Below are 23702 nucleotides of genomic sequence, written 5' to 3'. Positions count from 1 at the left end.
GATGATGTGAGATGGTGCAAAGCCTTTCGTTTAGCCGAAAGGGTGAATTTGGGAAGGAGGCCAAAAGCCTGAAAAGGACGGCCTAATTTCATCTCCCCCGTCATACTAGTTCTCATTCCTTATAATTGTTTAGAAAAGTCTTTAAAGGCCACATTCTGTTAATTCCTTCTTATGTGTTGCCAGCAAGCCGGGGAGCCATCAGCTGAGCTGCTCTCTTCTGGACCCCACCAGATGGCATTTGTGACACCCGCAGGTGCTCTGCGATCACGCCCCAACCTAGGCTGATTCTCCATTGGGGACCTCAGACACCAAATCCCTATTTGTTCTCCTGGCCTCCAGTGGCCCGGACGGAAGGGAAGCTGCCGATGGTGATCATCCCGAGATTCCAGCCTGGAGGCCTGGGAGTGTTGCCAGGGCCAGGTGGTCAGGACCACTCAATAAAATTGTAGGGTATCAAAAGTATATTTACAATCATTTGAAAAGGCCCCTTTTACTTTTGCAAACATTCTATTTATTGCCAGCAATCTCTTTGCAGCAGAAGTCGGGGTCAAACTTTGCCTCTCTTTATTTTTCTGGCTTGTCTCAAATCTTTATGCTTAGCTGATGCATACGGTGGCTGGCTGGGCAAATGACAGCCATAAAATTTTTACATCTGACCTTTGCTCAAAGGACTAGATGGCTTCTGGTTTTCTGACTTTTGGGGGTCAGGTCTGTCTTAGTCGAACACAGTGAATTGTCTTTTATGATGTCTGGGAATCTCACTTCTACAGCAGGGCTTGAGCACATGTTTACCCAGTCAAGTTGAGGGTAGTTGAAGTCTTCCAGTATGATGTCATGATCTGCTTTAGTCACCTCCCATTTCCTTTTCCATCTCCGTACCAGGTGGGTAATAGTACGCCCCCCCTTTAAGTAACCCTTTGACCAGTATTTCCACCCCTATCATTTCAGTTGGGAAGCTAATTCCTCTGACGTTTTCTAACTTACTTGATTTTATGCCCTCTTTGATGTACAGTGTAATACCAGCAACCCCCTCTCCCTCTCTGTCCTGTCTATAGAGCTTACACATAGGAAGGAATATGCCCACCAATTTCCCACATTCCACTGTGCTTCTGAGAAACCTGCTATATCTCAATTGTCCTTAAACACCAAGTGCTCCAGCTCCCCCATCCAGGCTCAGATACTTTTGACATTGGCATATAGACATTGATACTCAGCCCCTTAGTCACCACACATGGATCTCAGCCGCCCTTGTGTCCTCATTCCCAAATTCTACTATGCTCCTATCAATATTAAGGTAGGTATTTACCCTTTGGACTATCCTGTCCCAAACAAGAGGCTTCTCAGCTCTTTTTGGATCTCCTCGTGGGATTAGTTCCAAAGCTTCTCTGACATCTTTTTGATAGGAGTCTCCAGCAGCCTGGTCCTTTTTTGGTTCAAGTGAAGGCTGTCTATTTTGTCCAGGATCGGCTACTTCTCAAAAGTTTCCTGGTGCCTAACAAGACTAAACCCTTCCTCCAGGCACCACTTTCTCCTCCAGGCATTGATCTGTACCTGTCTAGCTGGCCCTGCACATGGAAGTGGCAGAAGCTCTGAGAATGCTACTTTTGAAGTCCTGGCCTTTAACAGTATGCCTAGGAACCAACCTTTCTCCTCCAGGAGCACACAACTACATTTCCCAGCATGCCAACATGCACCATGATTGATGACTCAGGAGAGCACATGATCTTTGCAACCTTCACACGAGGTAGATAAGTCACCATCTGGTCAAAACACCTGCAAAAGACCCCACTCTGGTCTTGAACCTCCTGCCACCTTGGAGCAAATCTCTGCCTCTTTCAAGGCTAAAGTTTGTTCTACAATCTGAGCATTTATATTGTTTCTCCTTAGTCTGAATGTTAGGTTTCTATGATTATGGTACAGTAACATAAGAAATGCCCTGCAGGATCAAACCAGTGGTCTATCTAGTCCAGCATCCTGTCTCACACAATGGCCAACAACTTCCTCTAAAGGATCTTCAGGGCATAGAGGCTGAGATCTCCTCCTGATGTTGCTGCCTGACTCTTGGATTCAGAGGTTTAGTGCCTCTGAATGTGGAGGTTCCCCTCTGTCACCATGCCTAGCAGTCACTGATAGACTCCTTTAATATCCCCCTTCTAGATAATCTCCTTTTAAGGCTGCCTATTCCTACAGCCATGACTACATCCTTTAGTTGCAAATGCTGTATTTTAAAAACTCTGTATAAAGAAAAAAATTCTCTTTAATCATAAATCTAAGCTCTTTCCAAGAACGTACATGGCATCAATGCTTTGAGGAGTCTGTGACTGTCTTTTAAGGTGTAAACTACAAGATCAACGCTTGTCACATGATGATTATACACTTTGAACTCACAAGGATTATGTGATGTTTAAGGTGGAATCTCTGAGTGAAGTTCTTTCCACACTGTGAGCATTCAAAAGGTTTCCCTCCTGAATGAATTTTTTGGTGCTTAACAAGGTAACGTTTATTTGAGAACCACTGTTCACATTTTGATCATTCAAAAGGTTTATTCCTAGTGTGGATTCTTTGATGCCGATAAAGATTGCCACTCTGATTGAATTTCTTTCCACACTCCGAACATTCAAAAGGTTTCTTCCTTGAGTGGGTTCTTTGATGCCGGTGAAGACTGCCACTCAAGTAGAAGCTCTTTCCACATTCTAAACATTCAAAAGGTTTCTCCCCTGTGTGGGTTCTTTTATGCATCTGAAGATAACAACTGTGAAGAAATCTCTTTCCACACTCTGAGCACTCAAAAGGTTTCTCCCCTGTGTGGATTCTTTCATGCCGCTGAAGATTGTCACTTGACTTAATTTTCTTTCCACACACTGAACATTCAAAAGGTTTCTCCTGTGTGTGGGTTCTTTGATGTTTCAGAAGATTGCCACTACGACTGAATCTCTTTCCACACTCTGAGCACACAAACGGTTTCTCCCCAGTGTGAGTTCTTTCATGCTGCTGAAGACTGTGAGTTGACTTGAATTTCTTTGCACACACTGCGCATTCAAAAGGTTTCTCCTCTGTATGGGTTCTTTGATGCTTCTGAAGAGTGATACTATGAGTGAAAGTTTTTCCACACTCTGAGCATTCAAAAGGTTTCTCTCCTGTGTGAGTTCTTTGATGAATCTGAAGATGGACAGTCTGACTGAATTTTTTTCCACACTCTGAGCATTCAAAAGGTTTCTCCCCTGTGTGGATTCTTTGATGCTGCTGAAGATGGCCACTCCGACGGAATTTCTTTCCACACACTGAGCATTCAAAAGGTTTCTCCCCTGTATGGGTTATTTTATGCAGCTGAAGATAACTACTGCGAATGAATCTCTTTCCACACTCTGAGCACTCAAAAGGTCTCTCCCCTGTGTGAGTTCTTTCATGCCACTGAAGATTATCACTTGATTTGAATTTCTTTTCACACACTGGGCATTCAAAAGGTTTCTCTTCTGTGTGGGATTTTTGATGTTTATTAAGATTGCTTGTCTGATTGAATCTCTTTCCACACAATGAGCATTCAAAAGGTTTCTCCCCTGTGTGGGTTATTTCATGTCGCAGAAGATTGTCACTGGACTTGAATTTTTTTCCACACACCGAGCATTCAAAAGATTTTTCACCTGTGTGGTCTCTTTGATGCTCAAGCAGCTTTGATCTGCACCTGAAGCTCTTTCCACAGTCCAAGCATTGATGTGTCTTCCTTCCAGTATGCATATGATATTGGGATTGATCTGAGAAGTTTGTTCCGCACTCTAAGCATTTGTATATTTTCTCCGTTTTGAGAATTCCTTTACAGAAATCTCCTCTTTGACGAGGATTGGGTTTATCATTCTTATCAACCACCTGGCTTGTCTTCTGCTTTTTGGGTCCACCTTGATTCCTGATGTCTTCATTCCTGACTTCACCTGGTGACAGATGATGCAGTTCCTCTTCCTCCTCCTCCCTGTGATGATCCCCTGCTAGAATAAAGACAGAGATCCCGTTAGTGCTCACGCAAGAAGATCTGATCTGCGCTTGAATTTCCATTCCAACATTTCATTGGTTTATTTTTGTTGTACATTGAAGTGTACAATAATGACCTTGAAATGTCCATGAAAGTCTGTGGGATCAGAGCGGCATAGTTTGCCCTCTGATCATTCATATGGCTCCTCACCTGAGTGAATTCTTTGATAGGAACTAAAGGCCTTTTTCCAGTTGAAGGTTTCCACATTCCAAGCAATTACACCACTTCTCTCCTGAGGGAATTTGTACAAGGGAAATCTTTCCCTTGAATATCCAGAGTTTAAAGATACCACAGCCTCTAAAGAGTTTGAGAATCACCGCTGAGCTTAGCCCCCAAAAGTTTCCCAGCCTGACAGATTTCTAGCCTCAGAAAATCTCAGTCCTTACTCAGAGGGCTTGAGAATTCTACCAAACCAAAAGTTGCTAAGAAGTGGAGATCTCCCATGGCTCTTCCCTGCCTGCTCCCTTGATATAACAGTGAAAGATACCTACTCTCAGCCAAGTCACTTGGGAACAAAATACACTCAGGAAATCCTCTTGCGAAACTCTCCAGATCTTTTGTGGACACGAGGCCTCTGTCTGTCTCCACTGTAGTGTCTCTCACATGACTGGCTTCTTCAAGAGAGAGAGAGAGTATTCTTATATTGAGAAGGAAAGAAATGTAAGGTAAAAGAAAAAAATATTCCCAAAAATTGGAGACCTGGCCAGGGTCAAAGACCACAATCCCAAACATTATAAGGGACACATATTCATTTCAGATCATGGTCAGAGAAGGTGGCTGATCAAAGGAAGGGTGGTATTATAAGGGTAGGGAACTGAGAAATTAGTATCTGGTCCCTTCCAGACTCTTTCTGAGACCCTCTCAGTCCTGCTTTGGCCTCAGGCCCTGGCTTGGATGATGGTCCCAACACGGTCCTCAGTTACCCCTTGACCAGATGAGAGGCCTGGGTCATTCCACCCAACCAGGATGAACCAGGCTGCCACATCCATGCCGGGAGCCTCCAGCTGGGCTGAGTATCCCAGGGTGGGCCTCAAAACAACTTATTGTTGTTGAATTGTTTGATTCCTGTATCCTATGAAAAACGAGAACCTACCCAGAAAGGCCACACTCCTGTAGTTCTCCAGCATGACTTCCCTGTAGAGAGCTCTTTGGGCTGGATCCAGCAGGGCCCACTCCGCCTCCGAGAAATCCACCACCACCTCCTCAAAGGAAACCGGAGACTGAAAGAAAAAGCAGATTCCCTCATCAGAGATCATGCCAGGGAGAGATTATTGTTATATATTGATTATAAATCAATTGTTGTTCAGGAGCATCCATAAAGAGATTCACCACACTGGGGGCTACAGGATTCCTCTTTGGGCTACCTTTAAATTGCTTGTAGAAATCTTCACCAAAGAAAATAAGCATGATTTTCAAAAATAATGCCTATATTGCTGTGAAAGAAAATAAGTGAATTGTGATTTATTCTCACACAAGAAGAAAGAGTCGATTCAAGGACCAATCGAGCTTCATTTAGAACAGTTTCAATCTTTTGACTGTGGAGGAACCCCTAAATAATCTTGCAGGCTTCAAGGAACCCTGCAAGTCATGACAGCTGGCCACGCCTCCCAGCAACACCCCCAGAAGTGACATCAGCATTTGCATTAACAGACAGGCTGGAGGTGGTCAGGGCAGGAGTAGAGACAGAAGGTGGTTTAAAGCAGGAGTAGACATGCAGGCGCCACCCCCTCCCAGGCACAGAAACCATGAAAGACTCATACTCAGGAAAGGGGGAAGTCGTGTTTCCTAGCTTGTGCCCAAGTCTATTAAGGCAAAAGGGGAAAAGTCAGGGACCCCCTACAGAGCTCACATGGACCTCTAGGGGTCTACAGACCCCTGGCTGGGAATCCTCAATTTAGAGGGCTGTTAGGATATAATTACCTGACATCCAAAGTTATGAGAACACTATTTTCTGCCACCAATTTACCCTCGGTATTGTTAATAAGGTCTTCGGCAAGGAAGGCATATTAAGGACACAAGGATTAAGAAAATGGTCGCTGAGTGTAGAGATTTGCCAAATTCGGTCTCTCCCCAGTGGGCGGCGGGAAGTCAGGGGCGCCGGCGGGAAAGCAAGTGGAGCAGGGACTCAGGTGGCAGCAGCGACGTCCCTCGGCAAAAGTCTGCCCCCCCCCTCAGTAAAATTGTCAAGCATTGACTGATCCCTGGTGATAAAAGGTTGGGGACCACTGATGTAGCACACATAGTTTTGAGTACAGTTCTTGGCCCTATTTTTGTCAAAGGATCTTGATTTTGTCAATGCTTCTTATTGTGTATCAGATTAGTCTGTTGCGTACCCAAGTATTTTCCAAGGTTTCCTATTGGTTATTTTTTGTCTATTCCATCTGTCTCAGTGTTGTTCTCGCTACACACAGCTTTCTGGAAAGGGAGAGGCGTCCCTAGGCTCTTTCATGCGGAGTTCTTAGCCCCAACCTTGCCCCTCTCCCCTTGAGAAAGAAGGGGGTTAAAGGCTATTCTCTGCTCATCTCTCCTACCTGGACTGGAAGCACAGAAGCCGTTTCTACACCTCTGCAAGGATGGCGGCTCAACGGCATCTCTCCGCTACCTGGAAGGGAGAAACAAGTGGAAGAAATGGTGCTAGCCTCGAATTACTCGTTGTTTGCTTGCCTGAATGCTGCTTCTTGCCGACCCATTCCCAGGGTGGGTAACTGTGCCTTGTGCACATGCAAAAATAAATTGTATTGATATTCAGTGAACTGGGGGAGAGGTGGAAGAGAAGCACCGGGTTCCCATGAGCCTCAAGGCATTATGAATGCTGCCCGTGTGTTTCAGATTTTCTGTGAGACATGAAATATGCCTCGTAAACTCCAGAGCTCAAAAACAGGACACCGTACCTGCTAGATCAGATCTGAGGCCCTAGCACACCTTCTTCCTGCCAGCTGCTCCCCCCACACCTATGTGGCAAGATTGGTGTGTGTGTGGAAATGACATCATGGAGGTATGGTTTTCAGAGGTATCCTGTGCAAGAATGTGGAGGTTCCATATATTCACTGATGTCCTCCCTGTTCTCTTTCACCGTTCAAATGTCTTCCCCCCCCCCAACAGTAAATCAGTCACTCTCTCTTCCACACTTGGCACCTATCTAGCAACTAGCTTTGTCCCTTTAACCCTTTCAGTGTGGCTGTGTACAGATTTTCTCTCTTGAGCTGCTATTAATTCCTCTAAGGGAAGGAAGGCGAGAGATGCATGTTACTGCAATTTTTAATTTTTGTAAATAAGAACAAAGGTGTCCTCTCTGAGTCTGTCTCCTACTTTAGAGTGAGTCCCCATCACAACCTCTGCTAGAAATGAGTGCCACTAGAATCATAGAGTTGGAAGGGCCATACAGGCCATCTAGTCCAACCCCCTGCTCCACGCAGGATCAGCCCTAAGCATCCTAAAGCATCCAAGAAAAGTGTGTATCCAACCTTTGCTTGAAGACTGCCAGTGAGGGGGAGCTCACCACCACTAATCTACTCTGTGCCCTGTGCAGAATTATTTCCTTTTCTTCCTGACCTGAGCCTTCTACTTAGCAACCTCACTGGGTGCCACAATCCCAGCTGGGCACCAGACACCCTTACCCCATGAGAAGGCCTCTTGAGGACACTCTTGGGCCGGCACCCTCTGCCAGTCCTCCAACGGAGCTCCTCCTGCCTCAGCGAACTTTGCTTCCATCATCACAAATGGTCCCCACATCTGAAACAGAAGACAGATGGGTAAGAATCAGAATGACCCAGAGCTACAAGAGACCACAGAGGGCCATCCAGTCCAGCCCCGACCTTCTCAGGGACTTAAAAAACACACACTCCACACAGCTGCTCATCCAATCTCCTCCTCAAAACTTCCCACAAAGGAGACCCCACCACCAAGGCAGCATATTCCACCTATAAACAGCCCTCAGCATCCGAAACAGCTTTCTAATATTTAAGGGGAACGACTTTTCCACTCATTTGCACCCATTAGTCCTGGCCTCTAAAGGGGCAGGAGACAAGTTGGCCCCCTCTTCAACAATTCCCTCTATGATGTAATTAAACACAGCTGTCCTATCACCTCTTAGCCAAGCTAAACCTGCCCAAGTCTCTCAACCTCTCCTGGATTACATGGTTTACAATCCCCCAGTCATCCTAGTTGCCCTTCTCTGAAGACATTCCAATTTGTCAATATCCTTCATGACAACTACTAGCAGTAGCACCAAAGTCACGATTGACAACGAGAACATTGAATGTATTGAAGATTTCATCTTTCTTGGCTCTATGATCACTCAAAGTGGCGGATGCAGCCGTGAAATCAGACGGCGAATAACACTGGGCTGGAACACAATGTTAGGCATGAACAAAATACGGAAGAGTAAGGATATCAGCCTGAATACAAAGTGCCAGCTAGTCAACGCCGTTGTCTTCCCCATAACAACCTATGGATGCGAAAGCTGGACTCCGAAGAAGGAAGACAGGAGGAGAATAGCTGCTTTCGAATTATGGTGTTGGAGACGAATGCTGCGAATACCATGGATTGCCAAAGTTACCAATGACACAGTTTTAGAGAGGAGCAAACCAACCATGTCATTAGAAGAGGAGATATTACAGCTAAAACTCACTTACTTTGGACACATCATGCGATCAAACTCATTAGAAAAATCATTAATGCTCGGTATGGTCAGTGGCAAAAGGAAACGTGGTCGCCAAAGGATCCGCTGGTTCGACATGATCAAAGCCGACACAGGGATGACCATGAACCAATTCAAAGAAGCAGTCAGAGACAGGGACGCATGGAGAAAACTTTCCGATAGAGTCGCCGAACACAACTGAACGGATAACATCATCATCATCATCATCTTCTTGTACTGCGGCACTCAGATAATGCCTAACCACTGTGGAATAGACACCTCATCCATGAATCAAATGGGAGAACAGCTTCAACCCCAGGGGCAAGAACTAGGGTTGGACTTTATTCCCTAAATTTCTTCCCAAAATTCTTCCCTAAATTTTCCACTTGATAGAAATATCTGGCAGGGAAGCCTTAGGACAAGGCCATGGCTTGAAAGCAGTGAAGGAAACAACTCACCTACAGGGAGGAAGAGATGTGCGGGGGTGGGTGGGAACGAACCCCCAGGGAAAAGGCAGATGGAGGGAGGGGTGAACACTGGGCAAAGGGCGTGGCTTAGGCCAGGGGTAGTCAACCTGTGGTCCTCCAGTTGTCCATGAACTACAATTCCCATGAGCCCCTGCCAGCAAACGCAGGCAGGGGCTCATGGGAATTGTAGTCCATGGACATCTGGAGGACCACAGGTTGACCACCCTCCCTTAAGCTCATGCCTGGGATTCCTTTCCGGACCTCCCTGCGACCCCCGGGCTGAGAAGCCTCCTTCATCCATTTTTATCATTTACAGACCCCGCTTTTCTGCCCCAGCAAGGGCCACCCGCCCCATTAGTAGACAGACACCCATAAAAGCACATTTTAAAAGCTTTTAAACCGATTCAAATCCAGCCCCCCCACCCCCCACCCCCCACCCCCCACCCCAATAAACACAAAGACCAGAGAAGGCGACAGACGCATCCCCCTCCCCCTCCTTCTCGGCCTGAGCCCCCCATGAACTCCCCTCTCCCCCCGACTTACTTCCGAGGAAGCCTCCCGGGCTCCGGCTGCTCCGCTCTGCCCTGCAGCGCCCTCCCGGCTCTCTTCCGCCACTCAATAGACGAATCTCCCCCCCCGCCGGAACAGGAAGTCAGCATCCCGCCTGCCTCTCTAGCCACCGTCTCTATCACTTTAACCCTCTCGGAACTGCAGGGCTAAGGAAAAGGCCTCCTCTGTCCTCTCGTCTGCCCAGGGCCTGCAGCGGGGCGACGCCTCATGCAGCTCAATGGGGCTGCTCTGGAGTAACGCGGCCCGGGATGGTGATGGTGGGCCCAACCCTGATCTTTGCTTATAGCAGGCTTTCTCAACCAGGGGTTCGTGGGGCCCCCGGAAGGGTTTCTTGAATGGGCGCGAGTTAATTACTTTTAAATATGTTTTAATATTCATATTGTTTATATTGCATGAAAATCGTTGTGGAAAATGTATCATTTACACGTTTTATGTGAAACCCCCCTCCCCCGAGCCTCAGGGGAGGGCGGTAAATAAAATTAAATACTGTTGACCATTTATTTCGCCCCCCTCCCAAATATTGCCAATGATGGGCCTGTACATGCTCTTGGTTGGGCATCTACACAGTTGGGCTTCCAATCGTTTTCTGTATGATCGCACCATTTCTGGGGGTTCTCGAAGCCTTAAGAATGTTTTGGGGATTTCTCAACAGTAAAAAAGTTGAGAAAAGTTGGCTTACAGTGAATGAAAAGTGCAAACGGAGGATAGCACTCGCTTTTCCCCTCCTTGCACTTTGAAGGTGCTACCTGGGGTGTAGCAGCATAGATCTCAGGAAAGTGGTTTTAGGATGGCATCGGAAGTCTGCCACTTACGTAAGTGAAGCCATGTTGGGTCAGGCCAGTGTCCCACGGAGTTCAAGTCTTTCACACTGTCCTATGGGTTTCTGCCTATATCTGGGATTGAGCTCCCAAACTGAAGCTTGTGGTGCGCGTTTTATGTTAGAGATCCAGGCAGAAGCTGAGAATTCATTGAGGCAGATCTGTTTTTAAAAGCCTCTTTTTCTTATTGCTTCCCTGACTTCTATCATTAACCACACATGCCTTCTTTTAGACCTGCCTTTTCTAACCTGTAGAATACATTCTGTTTAAGGTTCAATTAATGTGGTTTCCACCATCTTATAAGGATTTAACTCTCTTGTGTTACCCTTTCAGCTATCTTTATACTATACTCATTTTTGTAAAGTTCACTCAAAATCAAGTACTACAGTTTTGAACTTTAATTGTCACTTTCTTGGTCTTATAGCATCGTGGGCACTGTACCCAACTGGTGTAACAACCTCTACCTCTTTCACCAGGTATTGAGGCCTGCACAAAATGGACAACAAGGATCTCTAACCTTCTGGGTGGCTCTGTGACCCGCTGTCCCAGTTGTTATCCTAAGTTGCAGTCAGGTTAAGCCTGCACCTGCAAGAGGGATATTTGCAGTCAAATTCTGGGGAAGAATAAATACAGATATCAGATTCTGAGATTTTATAACATTTATTGAAGCCTTATTTCTAAGCAGGATTCTCCTTTTTATTTCCTTTCAGAATTTAAAGCAAACTCTGATGCACAAAGGAGACGTTTTAAGAGTGTGCCTTAATTAGTCCTAAGAAATTCCTCCCAACCTACCTCTCTTTGGGTTTCCCCTGGTCCTTTATAGTGTTTTCAGCATATGCATTGTCCAATCCAATTAGGCTCCTGCAACAATCCTTGGATCTTTACCAATCTGATGTCATGTGGTATCTGGCAAAATGTACCATGTATTTATGGCCACCATGTGTGTTCTGCCTGGGGTTTGACCTTGCCCAAGGACCCCCAACTCTGTGGGGTCAAACTGCCATAATATAGAACAGTTCCTAAATCCATTCTACTTTGCCTCATCCTTTAGCAACATGTTCAGTTTCTCTCTAACAGCATCTGATTTAGAACCACACTTTCCCATGACTACCCCAAACTACCCTTTCAGGAGTTCTTCACCACTTACGTGAATGAGTACCATGGCCCAGACATGTAAATATAGGAGGCCCGAACTTGTATGAAAACATATGAACATGGAGAAGCATAGCTTCAGGATTCATGTATAACTTCTCTTACTTTTCTCCACCCAAGATCAGCCTCAAAGTTTTGTTTAGGTGGGTACGCCCCCATTTTAAGTAACTGTTCAGACCCAGTATTTCCATCCATGTAATTTCTGTTGGGATGCTAATTCCTCTGATGTTTTTAGCTTATTTGATTATATGCCCTCAGATGTACAACACAGCACCATAAGCAACCTATACTGTATGATTGTACCTGTAGATTTCGAATATTCCACTGTGTTTCTGATAAACCTGCTCCCTCATCTAGGGTCAGAAACTTCTCCCACTGGCATATAGCCACTGATAATGTTTCACTCTCCAGTCATCCTCCCCTCCCCTCTCCTCCGTCCCTCAGTCACCAATAGGGTTGGGGCTTCAGCATCCGAAGTGGGCATTCATGCCTGAAGCTGCTAACGCCGCAGGGGGGGGGAGCAGGGGTGCTGGCACAGGGATCGAGGTGTGCGCATCAACCGGCGTGCCTGTGACCCCGCCGCAAGCACGGTGCTGGATGCTTTGGGTGTGAATGGCCACTTCAGACGCCAAAGCACCCAAGCCTAGTAGCCATGCATGGCCTTTGGGTGTCACCCTGCCCTTGTTCCAAAGTTCTATTATGCTCTTATCAATATTACCCTGAGTCTCTGCTCTAGAAGACCAACAGGCTGAGATCTACTCCTGATATTGCCTCCTGACTCTGGGATTCAAAGGATTAGCGCCTCTGAATGTGGAAGTTCCCTCTGTAACTATGGCTAGTTGTCACTGATAGATCCATTAAGGCCCCCTATTATGGCTGTCTATTCCTACAGCCACCACTACATACTCCGCCAGCAAATTCCACATTTTAATCACTCTATATAGAAGTATTTTCTTTTCCTTTAATCATAATTCCATTATTTCCAATGCTTCGGAGAGGATATGGTTGTCTTTAAGGTGTAACATGCAAGATCCTCGCTTGTCACATGATAACAAACAATACAGTTAGAACTCACAAGGATTATGGGATATTGTTTAAGGTAGAATCTCCAAGTGAAGTTCTTTCCACACTGTGAGCCTTCCAAAAGTTTCTCTCCTGAATTAATTTGTTGGTGCTTACGAAGGAAAAGGTTGATTTGAGAAGCACTATTCACACTCCTGAGCATTCATAAGATGTGTATCCTTTGGTGTCGGTGAAGATTGCCACTCCAGTTGAAGTTCTTTCCACATTCTGAACATTCAAAAGGTTTCTCCCCTGTGTGGATTCTTTGATGCATCTGAAGATAAGTACTGCAAATGTATCTCTTTCCACACTCTGAGCACTCAAAAGGTTTCTCCCCTGTGTGGGTTCTTTCATGCCGCTGAAGATTGTTATTTGACTTAAATTTCTTTCCACACACTGAACATTGAAAAGGTTTATCCTCTGTGTGGGTTCTTTGATGCTTCTGCAGAGTGATACTATGACTGAATTGATTTCCACACACTGAGCATTCAAAAGGTTTCTCCCCTGTGTGGGTTCTTTGATGCATCTGAAGATGGACAGTCTGATTGAATCTTTTTCCACACTCAGTGCATTCAAAAGGTTTCTCCCCTGTGTGGGTTCTTTGGTGCATCTGAAGATGGACAGTCTGATTGAATCTTTTCCCACACTCTGTGCATTCAAAAGGTTTCTCCCCTGTGTGGGTTCTTTGATGCATCTGAAGATGGACAGCCTGACTGAATTTCTTTCCACACTCTGAGCATTCAAAAGGTTTCTCCCCTATGTGGAGTCTTTGATGCAGTTGAAGATTGTCACCCCGACTGAATTTCTTTTCACATATTGTGCATTCAAAAGGTTTCTCTCCTGTGTGGGTTCTTTGATGCATCTGAAGATGGACAGTCTGACTGAATTTCTTTCCACACTCTGAGCATTCAAAAGGTTTCTCCCCTGTATGGGTTCTTTGATGCATCTGAAGTTGGACAGACTGACTGAATTTCTTTCTACACTTTGAGCATTCAAAAGGTTTCTCCCCTGTGTGGGTTCTTTGATGCATTTGAAGAGTGATACTATGACTGAATTTCTTTCCACATACTGTGCATTCAAAAGGTTTCTCCCCTGTGTGGATTCTTTCATGCTCAAGGAGCTTGGATCTGCATCTGAAGCTCTTTTCACACTCCAAGCATTGATGAGCCTTCTTTCCAGGATGCATTTTCAAGTGTGTATGATATTTGGATTGATCTGAGAAGTTGGTTCCACACTCCAAGCACTTGTATATCTTCTTCTTAGTGAGAATTACTTTGCAGAAATCTTCTGTTTGAGAATAATTGGTTTTATCATTCTTCTCAACCACGGAGCTTTTTTTCTGCTTCTTGGATCTGCATTGATTCCTGATGTTTCCTCTCAAGTCTTCATCCTTGACTTTGTCTGGGGATAGATTACGCAATTCTTTGTCATTCTTATTCCCCTGATGAACCCCTGCTGGAATAAAGGCCGAGATCCTGTTAGTTCCTATGCAAAGCGGTCTTATCCGCATGTGAATTCACATTCATAATGTTTTAGTGGTTTCTTTTTGCCCTTTATTGAAGTATACAATAAGTGGAATAGTGTACAAGCAGTGGAATAGGCTGCCTAAGGAGGTGGTGAGCTCCCCCTCACTGGCAGTCTTCAAGCAAAGGTTGGAGACACACTTTTCTTTGATGCTTTAGGGTGCTCTGGGCTGATCCTGCGTTGAGCAGGGGGTTGGACTAGATGGCCTGTATGGCCCCTTCCAACTCTATGATTCTATGAATAATGGTCACTTGCCAAGTCTATTAAAGTCTGCTGCATCACAGAGGCTTGGTTTGCCCTCACTGCTTACATGGAAAGAGGAATGGAAAGACAGAGTTCAACGAGATCTGAACACAATGGAAAAATGGGCAAATGAGAACAAGATGCAATTTAATAAAGATAAGTGTAAAGTTCTGCATCTGGGTCAGAAAAATGAAAAGCATGCCTACTGGATGGGGGATACGCTTCTAGGTAGCACTGTGTGTGAACGAGACCTTGGGGTACTTGTGGATTATAAACTAAACATGAGCTGGCAGTGTGATGCAGCAGTAAAAAAGGCAAATGCCATTTTGGGCTGTATCAACAGAGGCATCACATCAAAATCACAAGATGTCATAGTCCCATTGTATATGGCACTGGTCAGACCACACCTGGAGTACTGTGTGCAGTTCTGGAAGCCTCACTTCAAGAAGGACATCGATAAAATTGAAAGGGTACAGAGGAGAGCGACGAAGATGATCTGGGGCCAAGGGACCAAGCCCTATGAAGATAGGTTGAGGGACTTGGGAATGTTCAGCCTGGAGAAAAGGAGGTTGAGAGGGGACATGATAGCCCTCTTTAAGTATTTGAAAGGTTGTCACTTGGAGGAGGGCAGGATGCTGTTTCTGCTGGCTGCAGAGGAGAGGACACGCAGTAATGGGTTTAAACTTCAAGTACAACGATATAGGCTAGATATCAGGAAAAAGTTTTTCACAGTCAGAGTAGTTCAGCAGTGGAATAGGCTGCCTAAGGAGGTGGTGAGCTCCCCCTCACTGGAAGTCTTCAAGCAAAGGTTGGATACACACTTTTCTTGGATGCTTTAGGATGCTTAGGGCTAATCCTGCGTTGAGCAGGGGGTTGGACTAGATGGCCTGTATGGCCCCTTCCAACTCTATGATTCTATGATTCTATGATTCTATGAATAATTATTCCAGAAGGGTGGAAACAGATTCAGGGCCAAAGCCCACTATCCCAAACATTATAGGGGGGGGGGACATATCCTTTCCAGATTACTGTCTGGGGAAGGTTGGCAAATGAGAAATTAGGATCTGTCCCCTTCCACAGTCTTTTTGAGGAACTCTCAATCCCATCTTGGTCTCAGGCTATGATGCCCTTTTTAGCATAGATGAGGGTCCCAACTGCCCTCGGTTACCCTGGTCAGGGTCCTTCTGCCCAGCCATGCTGAACTCTGCTTTCACTGCCACATCAACTCCAGGGGCCCCCAGCTGGGCTGAGTGGACCAGGGTGGTCATCAGAACAACATATTGTTTGTTCAGTAGTTTGTATCATATGGAAAATGTGAACCTACCCAAGAAGGCCACGCTTCCTAATGTGTGCCTCATATTCAACTTATTGGTCCACCAGAATTCCTAAGTCCCTTTCACAGGCACTGCTATCAAGCCAGGTAATTTTCACGTAATAAACAGAGATATTCATGAGGAGCTACACCTCCGATGCATGTTTGTAGGGCTTGTTGTTCCACAACCTCAGTGGTGATGGATCCCATGTCATCTGGCACTGGATTTGAAGGAGTTAAAAAAAATACTTTTGAAGATACTTGGGAGTTCTTAAAATGTCAGGGGATCGACTTTTCTTCAGAGGAGAAAGGACAGAGAAGAGCTGTGTTTTTTGATACCTTGCTTTCTACTGACTGAAAGAGCTGCAAAGCGGCTTACAAACAGCTTTCCGTACCTGCCTCACAACAGACATGTTGTGAGGTTGGTGGGACTGAGAGAGCTCTGAGAGAACTGCTCTGTGAGAACAGCTCTGAGAGAACTGTGACTAGGCCAGCTGGCTGCCAGTGAAGAAGGCGTGAGGAATCAAACCCAGTTCTCCAAATCAGACCACCACTCTTACCTGCTACACCATTCTGGCTCTCTAGCAAACAGCTCTGCCCATTCAACCTGCTCAGTGCTGCAGAGGAGATGCAGAAGGGCCTCCAGCTTCCCCAGGGGAGGGTCGGGGTGGGTGAGCTGGGCTGCTGGGAGGAGGAGAAGTGCGGGGTGGGTGGGAACAAACCCCCAGGGAAATGGCAGATGGAGGGAGGGGCAAACACTGGGCAAAGTGCGTGGCTTAGGCCAGGGGTAGTCAACCTGTGGTCCTCCAGATGTCCATGGACTACAATTCCCATGAGCCCCTGCCAGCGTTTGCTCATGGCAATTGTAGTCCATGGACATCTGGAGGACCACAGGTTGACTACCCTCCCTTAAGCTCATGCCTGAAATTCCTTTCCGGACCTCCCTGCGACCCCCGGGGCTGAAAAGCCTCCTTTATCAATTTTTATCATTTACAGACCCCGCTTTTCTGCCCCAGCAAGGGCCACCCGCCCCATTAGTAGACAGACACCCATAAAAGCACATTTTAAAAGCTTTTAAGCCGATTCAAATCCAGCCCCCCCACCCCCCACCCCAATAAACACAAAGACCAGAGAAGGCGACAGACGCATCCCCCTCCCCCCTTCTCGGCCTGAGCCCCCCATGGCAGGGGCTCATGGGAATTGTAGTCCATGAACATCTGGAGGACCACAGGTTGACTACCCCTGACATAAGACGATTTCACAGCTGGGGCTCCTTTCTCAGCCTCCCTACTACCTCAGTGGCTGAGAAGCCATTTTTATCTGTTTCCATTTACATCTCCTTTCTGCCCTCCCGAAGACCACCAAAGGGCTGCTAATCCCATTAAAATAAATAAGTCAAGCCACATTATAAAAGCATTTGAATGACTAAACACCAACCACTCCCCCCCCCACAAACACACATGCATGCCTCCCTCCCTGCTAGGAGTGCAACCCTTATAAATGCCCCCATGGCTTACTTGCGAGTAGCCCTCCCCGGGATCCAGCTGCTACACCCTCCCCTGCAGCGGCATCTTTACAACCTCCTCCCTCCCTCTTCCGCCACTCTAGAGCTGAGGTTCCCCCCCCCGCGCCTCTCTAGCCACCTTCTCTGTCACTTTAACCCTCTCAGCGCTGCAGAAAAAGCGAAAAGTGCTCCGGAGCCCGACCGGACGGACTTCAGTCGGGCTGTCCCCGGCGACAACCCATGCAGCTGAAGGGGGCTATACTGAGAGCAACTTGTCAAGGGGGATCCACCACTGATTGCCCACTGCAGGAAATGGAAGGAGGGGGATAAAGCCCCACTAAAGCTGCCTGACCCTAAGCAATGTAAAGGATTTCCCCTTATTCTCGTTGACAGTGGGGCTTTTGGTCCCAGGAAAGGGGTTCAGGGTTGCACTGAAAGACTGTGATCCCCACTGCTTGAAAGAAAAGGCCAAAGAAATGAAGGGAAGTCAGTCCACAAAATTCCAAAAAGGAGAAAAACTGACCTGAAGCAGTGTCAAAGCAAACTTCAAAGCCAGTTGTCTCCATTGATTGTAGTTTTTATTGATCCAAAATATCCGAAGGTCAAGCCAGAACGGGGTCCAGATATTAATCCTCATTTTCCTTGCTTTTCCTCAGTGGCTTCTCCCTCAATATTCACTCTTCTTCAACCTTTTCAATCACCTCCTTTAAAGCAGCATACAGAGGCTATATTCTCCAAATTCTAATATACTGTAATAAGGGCCCTGAGATCAAATAGGATATTGGGCATTTGGAGAATGGAAGCACCCATGGAAGCACCCAAGCACCCCTGAGGCACCCCATGCTGCAAATGTTATCAGGTTTATGGCTGGTATGATTCCGGTGACCTGGTGACTGTAAAATGGTTGTTTCTTTCCTTGAGAACTGCCCAAGCTATAAATGAGCTGCCATTTATTGACGCAGACTGCTCCTTCCCCAGCTCTCCTGTTGGAAAAGATAACTTAGAGGAGAGGGAGGGTTGTGCATGCACAAACGTGTACAATGACCAGAACTGGACTTCCCTTTGAAGAAGCCATACTGATTTTTCCTCAGCAGGCTTTGTCCTTCTGTGCTTCCCAATTCTACCTTTGATTCATTTATAGCAACCAGATTCCAGTAGCTCCCTTTTGTAATAATTTTGTTTATTGACATGATACAATCATAGAGTTGGAAGGGATCTCCTGGGTCATCTAGTCCAACTCTATACACAATGCAGGAAGCTCACAACTACCTGCCAACCCACAGTGACCTCTATTTGACGCCACAATGATTCCCCCGCCTCCCAAAAAAAACCAAACAGAATCCCTGGCCAGTCAGGCCTGGAGGAAATTGGATTCCCAAACCCAAAGTGGCAAGCAGCATTTCCCTGGGTATGACACAACCCTTCCTGCCCATCCACTCAAAATCTGCCTAAGTTCAGTGACTAGTTCAGCTTTAGACATATCTTTGTATAATAGGCACTGCCCTTCATTTGATCTCCCAAATAATTTTCTGGCATGCTCCAAATCAGACCCTCTGGGGCAACAGAAAACAACTCTGCTCCATCCTTGATATGATAGCTTTTCAAGTACTTGAAGATGGCTATCGTATTACCTTTTAGTCATGTTCTCTCCAGGCTAATCCTGGCAAATAGAAGGGGAAGAAATGGAGATAGTGACAGATTTTATTTTCCTGGGCTCCAAGATCACTGCAGATGGGGACTGCAGCAAAGAAATTAAAAGACGCTTGCTCCTGGGGAGGAAAGCTATGGCAAATCTAGACAGCATCCTAAAAAGCAGAGACATTACCCTGCCAACAAAAGTGCGTTTAGTCAAGGCTATGGTCTTCCCAGTTGCAATGTATGGCTGCGAAAGTTGGACCATAAGGAAGGCCGAGCGTCAAAGAATTGAGGCTTTTGAACTCTGGTGCTGGAGAAGACTCTTGCGAGTCCCTTGGACTGCAAGGCGAACAAACCGGTCAGTCCTCGAGGAGATCAGCCCTGACTGCTCTTTAGAAGGCCAGATCCTGAAGATGAAACTCAAATATTTTGGCCACCTCATGAGAAGGAAGGACTCCCTGGAGAAGAGCCTAATGCTGGGAGAGATCGAGGGCAAAAGAAGAAGGGGACGACAGAGAATGAGGTGGATGGATGGAGTCACTGAAGCAGTAGGTGCAAACTTAAATGGACTCCGGGGAATGGTAGAGGACAGGAAGGCCTGGAGGATCATTGTCCATGGGGTCGCGATGGGTTGGACACGACTTCGCACATAACAACAACAACAACAACTCCAGGCTAAACGCACCAAGCTCCCTCAACCTTTCCTCATATGACTTGGTCACCATCTTCGTTGCCCTCCACAGGACATGCTCCAGTTTGCCTAAATCCTTCTTCAATTGCGTTGCCCAAAAATAAACACAGTACTCCAAGTGAGGTCTAACCTGAGCAGAATTAAGCAGAACCATCACCTTGCATAATCTAGACCAGGGGTAGTCAACCTGTGGTCCTCCAGATGTCCATGGACTACAATTCCCGTGAGTCCCTGCCAGCGTTTGCTGGCAGGGGCTCATTGGAATTGTAGTCCATGGACATCTGGAGGACTATAGGTTGACTACCCCTGATCTAGACGCTATACTCCTTTTAATACAGACCATAATCCCATTTGTCTTTTTAACCGCCAATTCACACTACCGACAAATTCAGTGTTTGGTCTACTAAACGTGCCGTGTTTAATGTGATTCTGTTTGATTTTATTTTGATTTGATGCCTGGCCTCTCGGATGGATACCATGTTGCAATGTTTGTTGTACTGTTCCAACCCCTATTGTTTAAGGGTAGGCTGGCAGCCATTTCATCTTGGGAATCTCACATGCAGCTCACACCCCCTGGTCAGTTTTCTTGCCCCATTGCTGGGCTCCTTGCATTCCACACCCTTTGTAATTTATGTTCCCTCTGGCCAGTCCAGCACCTGGGCTGTTCTTACCACCTTTCTGATAAATGACCAGACCCCACCGTTTCCATGCTGATCATCTGCAACCCAAGGCAAAGCATTATCTTGTGGGGGAGAGGGGGGTTGACAATCTAAATGCAATTTAGGACCTGAGCTGAGGGCATACAAAGAGTGTGTTTGTTGCCACTTCAATGCTACCTAATAAAGAAGTCTGATTTTACAATCACATTCATTGTATCTCAGTTTTCCATCCTGTACCCTGATCTTCTGCTGTGTTTGCCACCCCTCCCAGTTTAGTATCATCTGCAAATTTAATAAATACCTCCATTATTCCTTCATCCAATCCAAATCATGTATAAATATGTTGAACAACACAGGGCCCAGGACAGATCCCTGAGGCACTCCACTTGTCACTCCTCCCCAAAAAGATGACAAACCATTAACCTTTTGGCTGATCTGTCAAGCTGTTATTGATCCAGCTAACATTAATAAGATCCATAGTGCATGTTACCAACTTGTCAACAAGCATACATGTGGAACTTATCAAAAGCCTTACTGAAATGTGGAACACATCTTCTGGAGAACCCCCTGGGATGGAATTGGGCATGGATGTCTGTAGCCCCACCCCAGGGAGCACACCAGAAGAGGCAGGGAGGCGGTCGAGGCCCAGGCTGTGCTGTCAGAAAGAGCAGGGGGTAAATGTGGTGGCAGTGCTGCTGAGGGTCAAGGCAGTGATGGAAGTGCCACCAGGGGCCAAGGCAGCAGTGGCGGGAGGCTGCAGAGGAACTGTCTTGCAGGACCTGTGGCAGTTCCATCAGGGCCGTGATGGTCTCTGGGAGATTATTCCACCAAGGCCCTCATTTGGGGGGGGGGGGCAGGTTGACATGATGATATATGGTCATAAATTACCTAATAAAGGTAATATGGTCATAAATTACCTAATAAAATAAAATATAATACCTATATCCCATTCAGATAACCTTTTCAGGGTGGTCACAAAACCTTGATTGAGAAATCTTGCTTTAATCATAAATCCTTTCTAAGCATTTATATTATTTTGATACTTTGAGGAGACTGTGGTTGGCTTTAAGGTATAAAAAACAAGGTTGTCTCTTGTCACATAATGGCAAACAATACTGTTATGAATCACAAAGATTATTTGATGTTGTTTAAAGTGAAATATCTAAGTGAAGGGTCTTCCTAAACTGTGAGCGTTCAAAAGGTTTGCCTCCAGAATGAATGTGTTGGTTTCTCCCTTGTGTGGATTCCTTGATGCCGGTAAAGGTTACCACTCTGACTGAACCTCTTTCCACATTCTGAACATTCAAAAGGTTTCTCTCCTGTGTGTGTTCTTTCATGCAGCTGAAGATAACCACTTTCATTGAATCTCTTTCCACACGCTGAGCACTCAAAAGGTTTCTCCCCTGTGTGGATTCTTTCATGACGTTGAAGATTATCACTTGACTTGAATTTCTTTCCGCACACTGAGCATTCAAAAGGTTTCTCGTCCGTATGGTTTCTTTGATGCTTCTGAAGAATGCCACTAGTCTTGAATTTCTTTCCACACACGGAGCACTCAAAAGGTTTCTCCCCTGTGTGGGTTCTTTGATGCCGCTGAAGATTGCCAGTCAAGTTGAATTTCTTTCCACAGATTGAGCACTTGAAAGGCTTCTCTCCTGTGTGAGTTATTTGATGTTGTTGAAGATTGCCACTCTGATTAAATTTCTTTCCACATTCTGAACATTCAAAGGGTTTCTCCCCCGTGTGGGTTCTCTGATGTTTCTGAAGATTTCCACTCAACTTGAATTTCTTTCCACACTCTGAGCATTCAAAAGGTTTCTCGCCTGTGTGGTTTATTTGATGCTGCTGAAGATGGCTACTCTGACTGAATTTCTTTCCGCACACTGAGCACTGAAAAGGTTTCTCCCCTGTATGGGTTCTTTGATGGTTTTGAAGAAGGTAGTTTTCACTGAATCTCTTTCCACACTTTAAACACGGAAAAGGTTTCTCTCCTGTGTGGATACTTTGATGCAGTTGAAGATGGCTACTCTGCCTGAATTTCTTTCCGCATTCTGAGCATTCAAAAGGTTTCTCCCCTGTGTGGGTTCTTTGATGCAACTTAAGACTGTCACTCCGACTGAATTTCCCCCCACACTCAGAGCATTCAAAAGGTTTCTCCCCTGTGTGGGTTCTTTGATGTATTTGAAGATTGCCACTATGACTGAATTTCTTTCCACACATGGAGCATTCAAAAGGTTTTTCACCTGTGTGGATTCTTTGGTGTTCAAGGAGTTTTGATCTGCACATGTAGCTCTTTCCACACTCAAAGCATTGATGAGTGTCCCTTCCAGTATGCATTCTGAAATGCAGATTAAATTGCGAAAGATTTGAGAAGTTTGTTCCACACTACAAGCACATGTATATTTCTTACATCATGCTAATTATTTTACAGAAATTCCCCCTACATGTTGCAATTAAATATATATGTGTGTGTGTGTGTGTGTGTTCTATGCAAGTTTTTGTTGCTCCATATAGACCAAATTTTTAATCAACCCCCCCCCCCCCCGGTCAATGGCCTCCTGCTTTACCAATGTTAAAATCTGCTCACCTTATTTTAAAAAGGACTGAAATCCTCACACACAGGCACGACCTTCTTACACTAAGAGAAGCCCGGACCAAAGTTTCAGGGACAGGATTTGAAGCCAGCATTTCACTACAGGAGGCCTGCCCGCTGCGGCTCCTCGACCCAGTTCCCTTTCCCAGTTCCCCTTCCAGAGGCGGGCCTTTTGCGGCCCCCGGCCTGGCTGAATACACCCGGGTGGGCCCCAAGGCAACCCGTGGCTCTTTAATAGTCCGATTCTTGCACCATAGGAGAAACGGCCACCTACCTGGAAGAGGGGGGGCAGCAAAAGCTCCCCCCAAACTGAACCTCGTGGGCGTTGGAGGCTCCCGCTGGACTCAGGCTGGCTTCCGGGGCGGGGGAGGCAGCGACGGACCAGGCTCCCTGCAGGAGGGGGGGCTGCAATGGGGCTGGAGACTCCCCCCCCCCTCGCCTGGGACCCCCTTGGGGGCAGCTCCGGCCCAGGATTTCTCCCTAGTTGCTTCTTTGCATTTCCCCAAATCCGGATCCCGCCCTTTTGCCCCCCCCCCCCAAGGTCTTACTTCCGAGGAAACCTCGCCGGCGTCCGGCCGCTCTTTCCCGTCCCCCCCCCCCCAAACCAGGAACTCAGCCATCCGCCGCTGCCGCTCTAGCCCTCGTCTCTGTGCCTTTAACCCTCTCGGCGCTGCAGGGGAAGGGAAAAGCTCTCCTCCCCAGAGCCCGACCGGACGGGCTTCAAAAGGGCTGTGCCCGGCGACGGAGCTCAAGGGGGCTGCTCGGGAGGAAGTGGGCACCGGGTGGCTGAAATGCGTCCGGGCGGGCTC

General features: G+C 46.5%; 2 protein-coding genes across 6 annotated transcripts; both read right to left on the bottom strand.

Moving 5' to 3' along the window:
• Window positions 1-2239: 2239 nt before the first annotated feature.
• On the bottom strand, window positions 2240-9801 carry LOC143834009 (uncharacterized). Of its 5 annotated transcripts, XM_077330493.1 has the most exons (7): window positions 9674-9801; window positions 7642-7756; window positions 6916-7039; window positions 6556-6626; window positions 5118-5244; window positions 4516-4638; window positions 2240-3980 (listed from the first exon to the last, which is right to left on the bottom strand). In XM_077330493.1, exons 4-7 carry the CDS (start codon window positions 6613-6615, stop codon window positions 2530-2532), a joined length of 1761 nt encoding a protein of 586 aa, XP_077186608.1. In that variant the 5' UTR covers window positions 6616-6626; window positions 6916-7039; window positions 7642-7756; window positions 9674-9801; the 3' UTR covers window positions 2240-2529. The 5 variants fall into 5 exon arrangements, with proteins under 5 accessions (XP_077186608.1, XP_077186605.1, XP_077186606.1 ...); XM_077330490.1 differs by lacking the exon at window positions 6916-7039; XM_077330491.1 differs by lacking the exon at window positions 6916-7039 and having other exon boundaries at window positions 2240-3977.
• Window positions 9802-12617: 2816 nt separating this feature from the next.
• LOC143834173 (uncharacterized) lies at window positions 12618-23147 on the bottom strand. Its single transcript, XM_077330774.1, has 3 exons — window positions 22888-23147; window positions 21551-22638; window positions 12618-13839 (listed from the first exon to the last, which is right to left on the bottom strand). The coding sequence occupies exons 1-3, from the start codon at window positions 22986-22988 to the stop codon at window positions 12896-12898; spliced, it is 2133 nt and encodes a 710-aa protein (XP_077186889.1). The 5' UTR covers window positions 22989-23147; the 3' UTR covers window positions 12618-12895.
• Window positions 23148-23702: the final 555 nt, after the last annotated feature.

The sequence above is a fragment of the Paroedura picta genome, chromosome 3 (assembly GCF_049243985.1).
Source record: "Paroedura picta isolate Pp20150507F chromosome 3, Ppicta_v3.0, whole genome shotgun sequence".
Taxonomy (NCBI): Eukaryota; Metazoa; Chordata; class Lepidosauria; order Squamata; family Gekkonidae; genus Paroedura; species Paroedura picta.
Note: the sequence above shows the minus strand (reverse complement) of the source record. Positions and strands in the feature narration are given on the sequence as shown.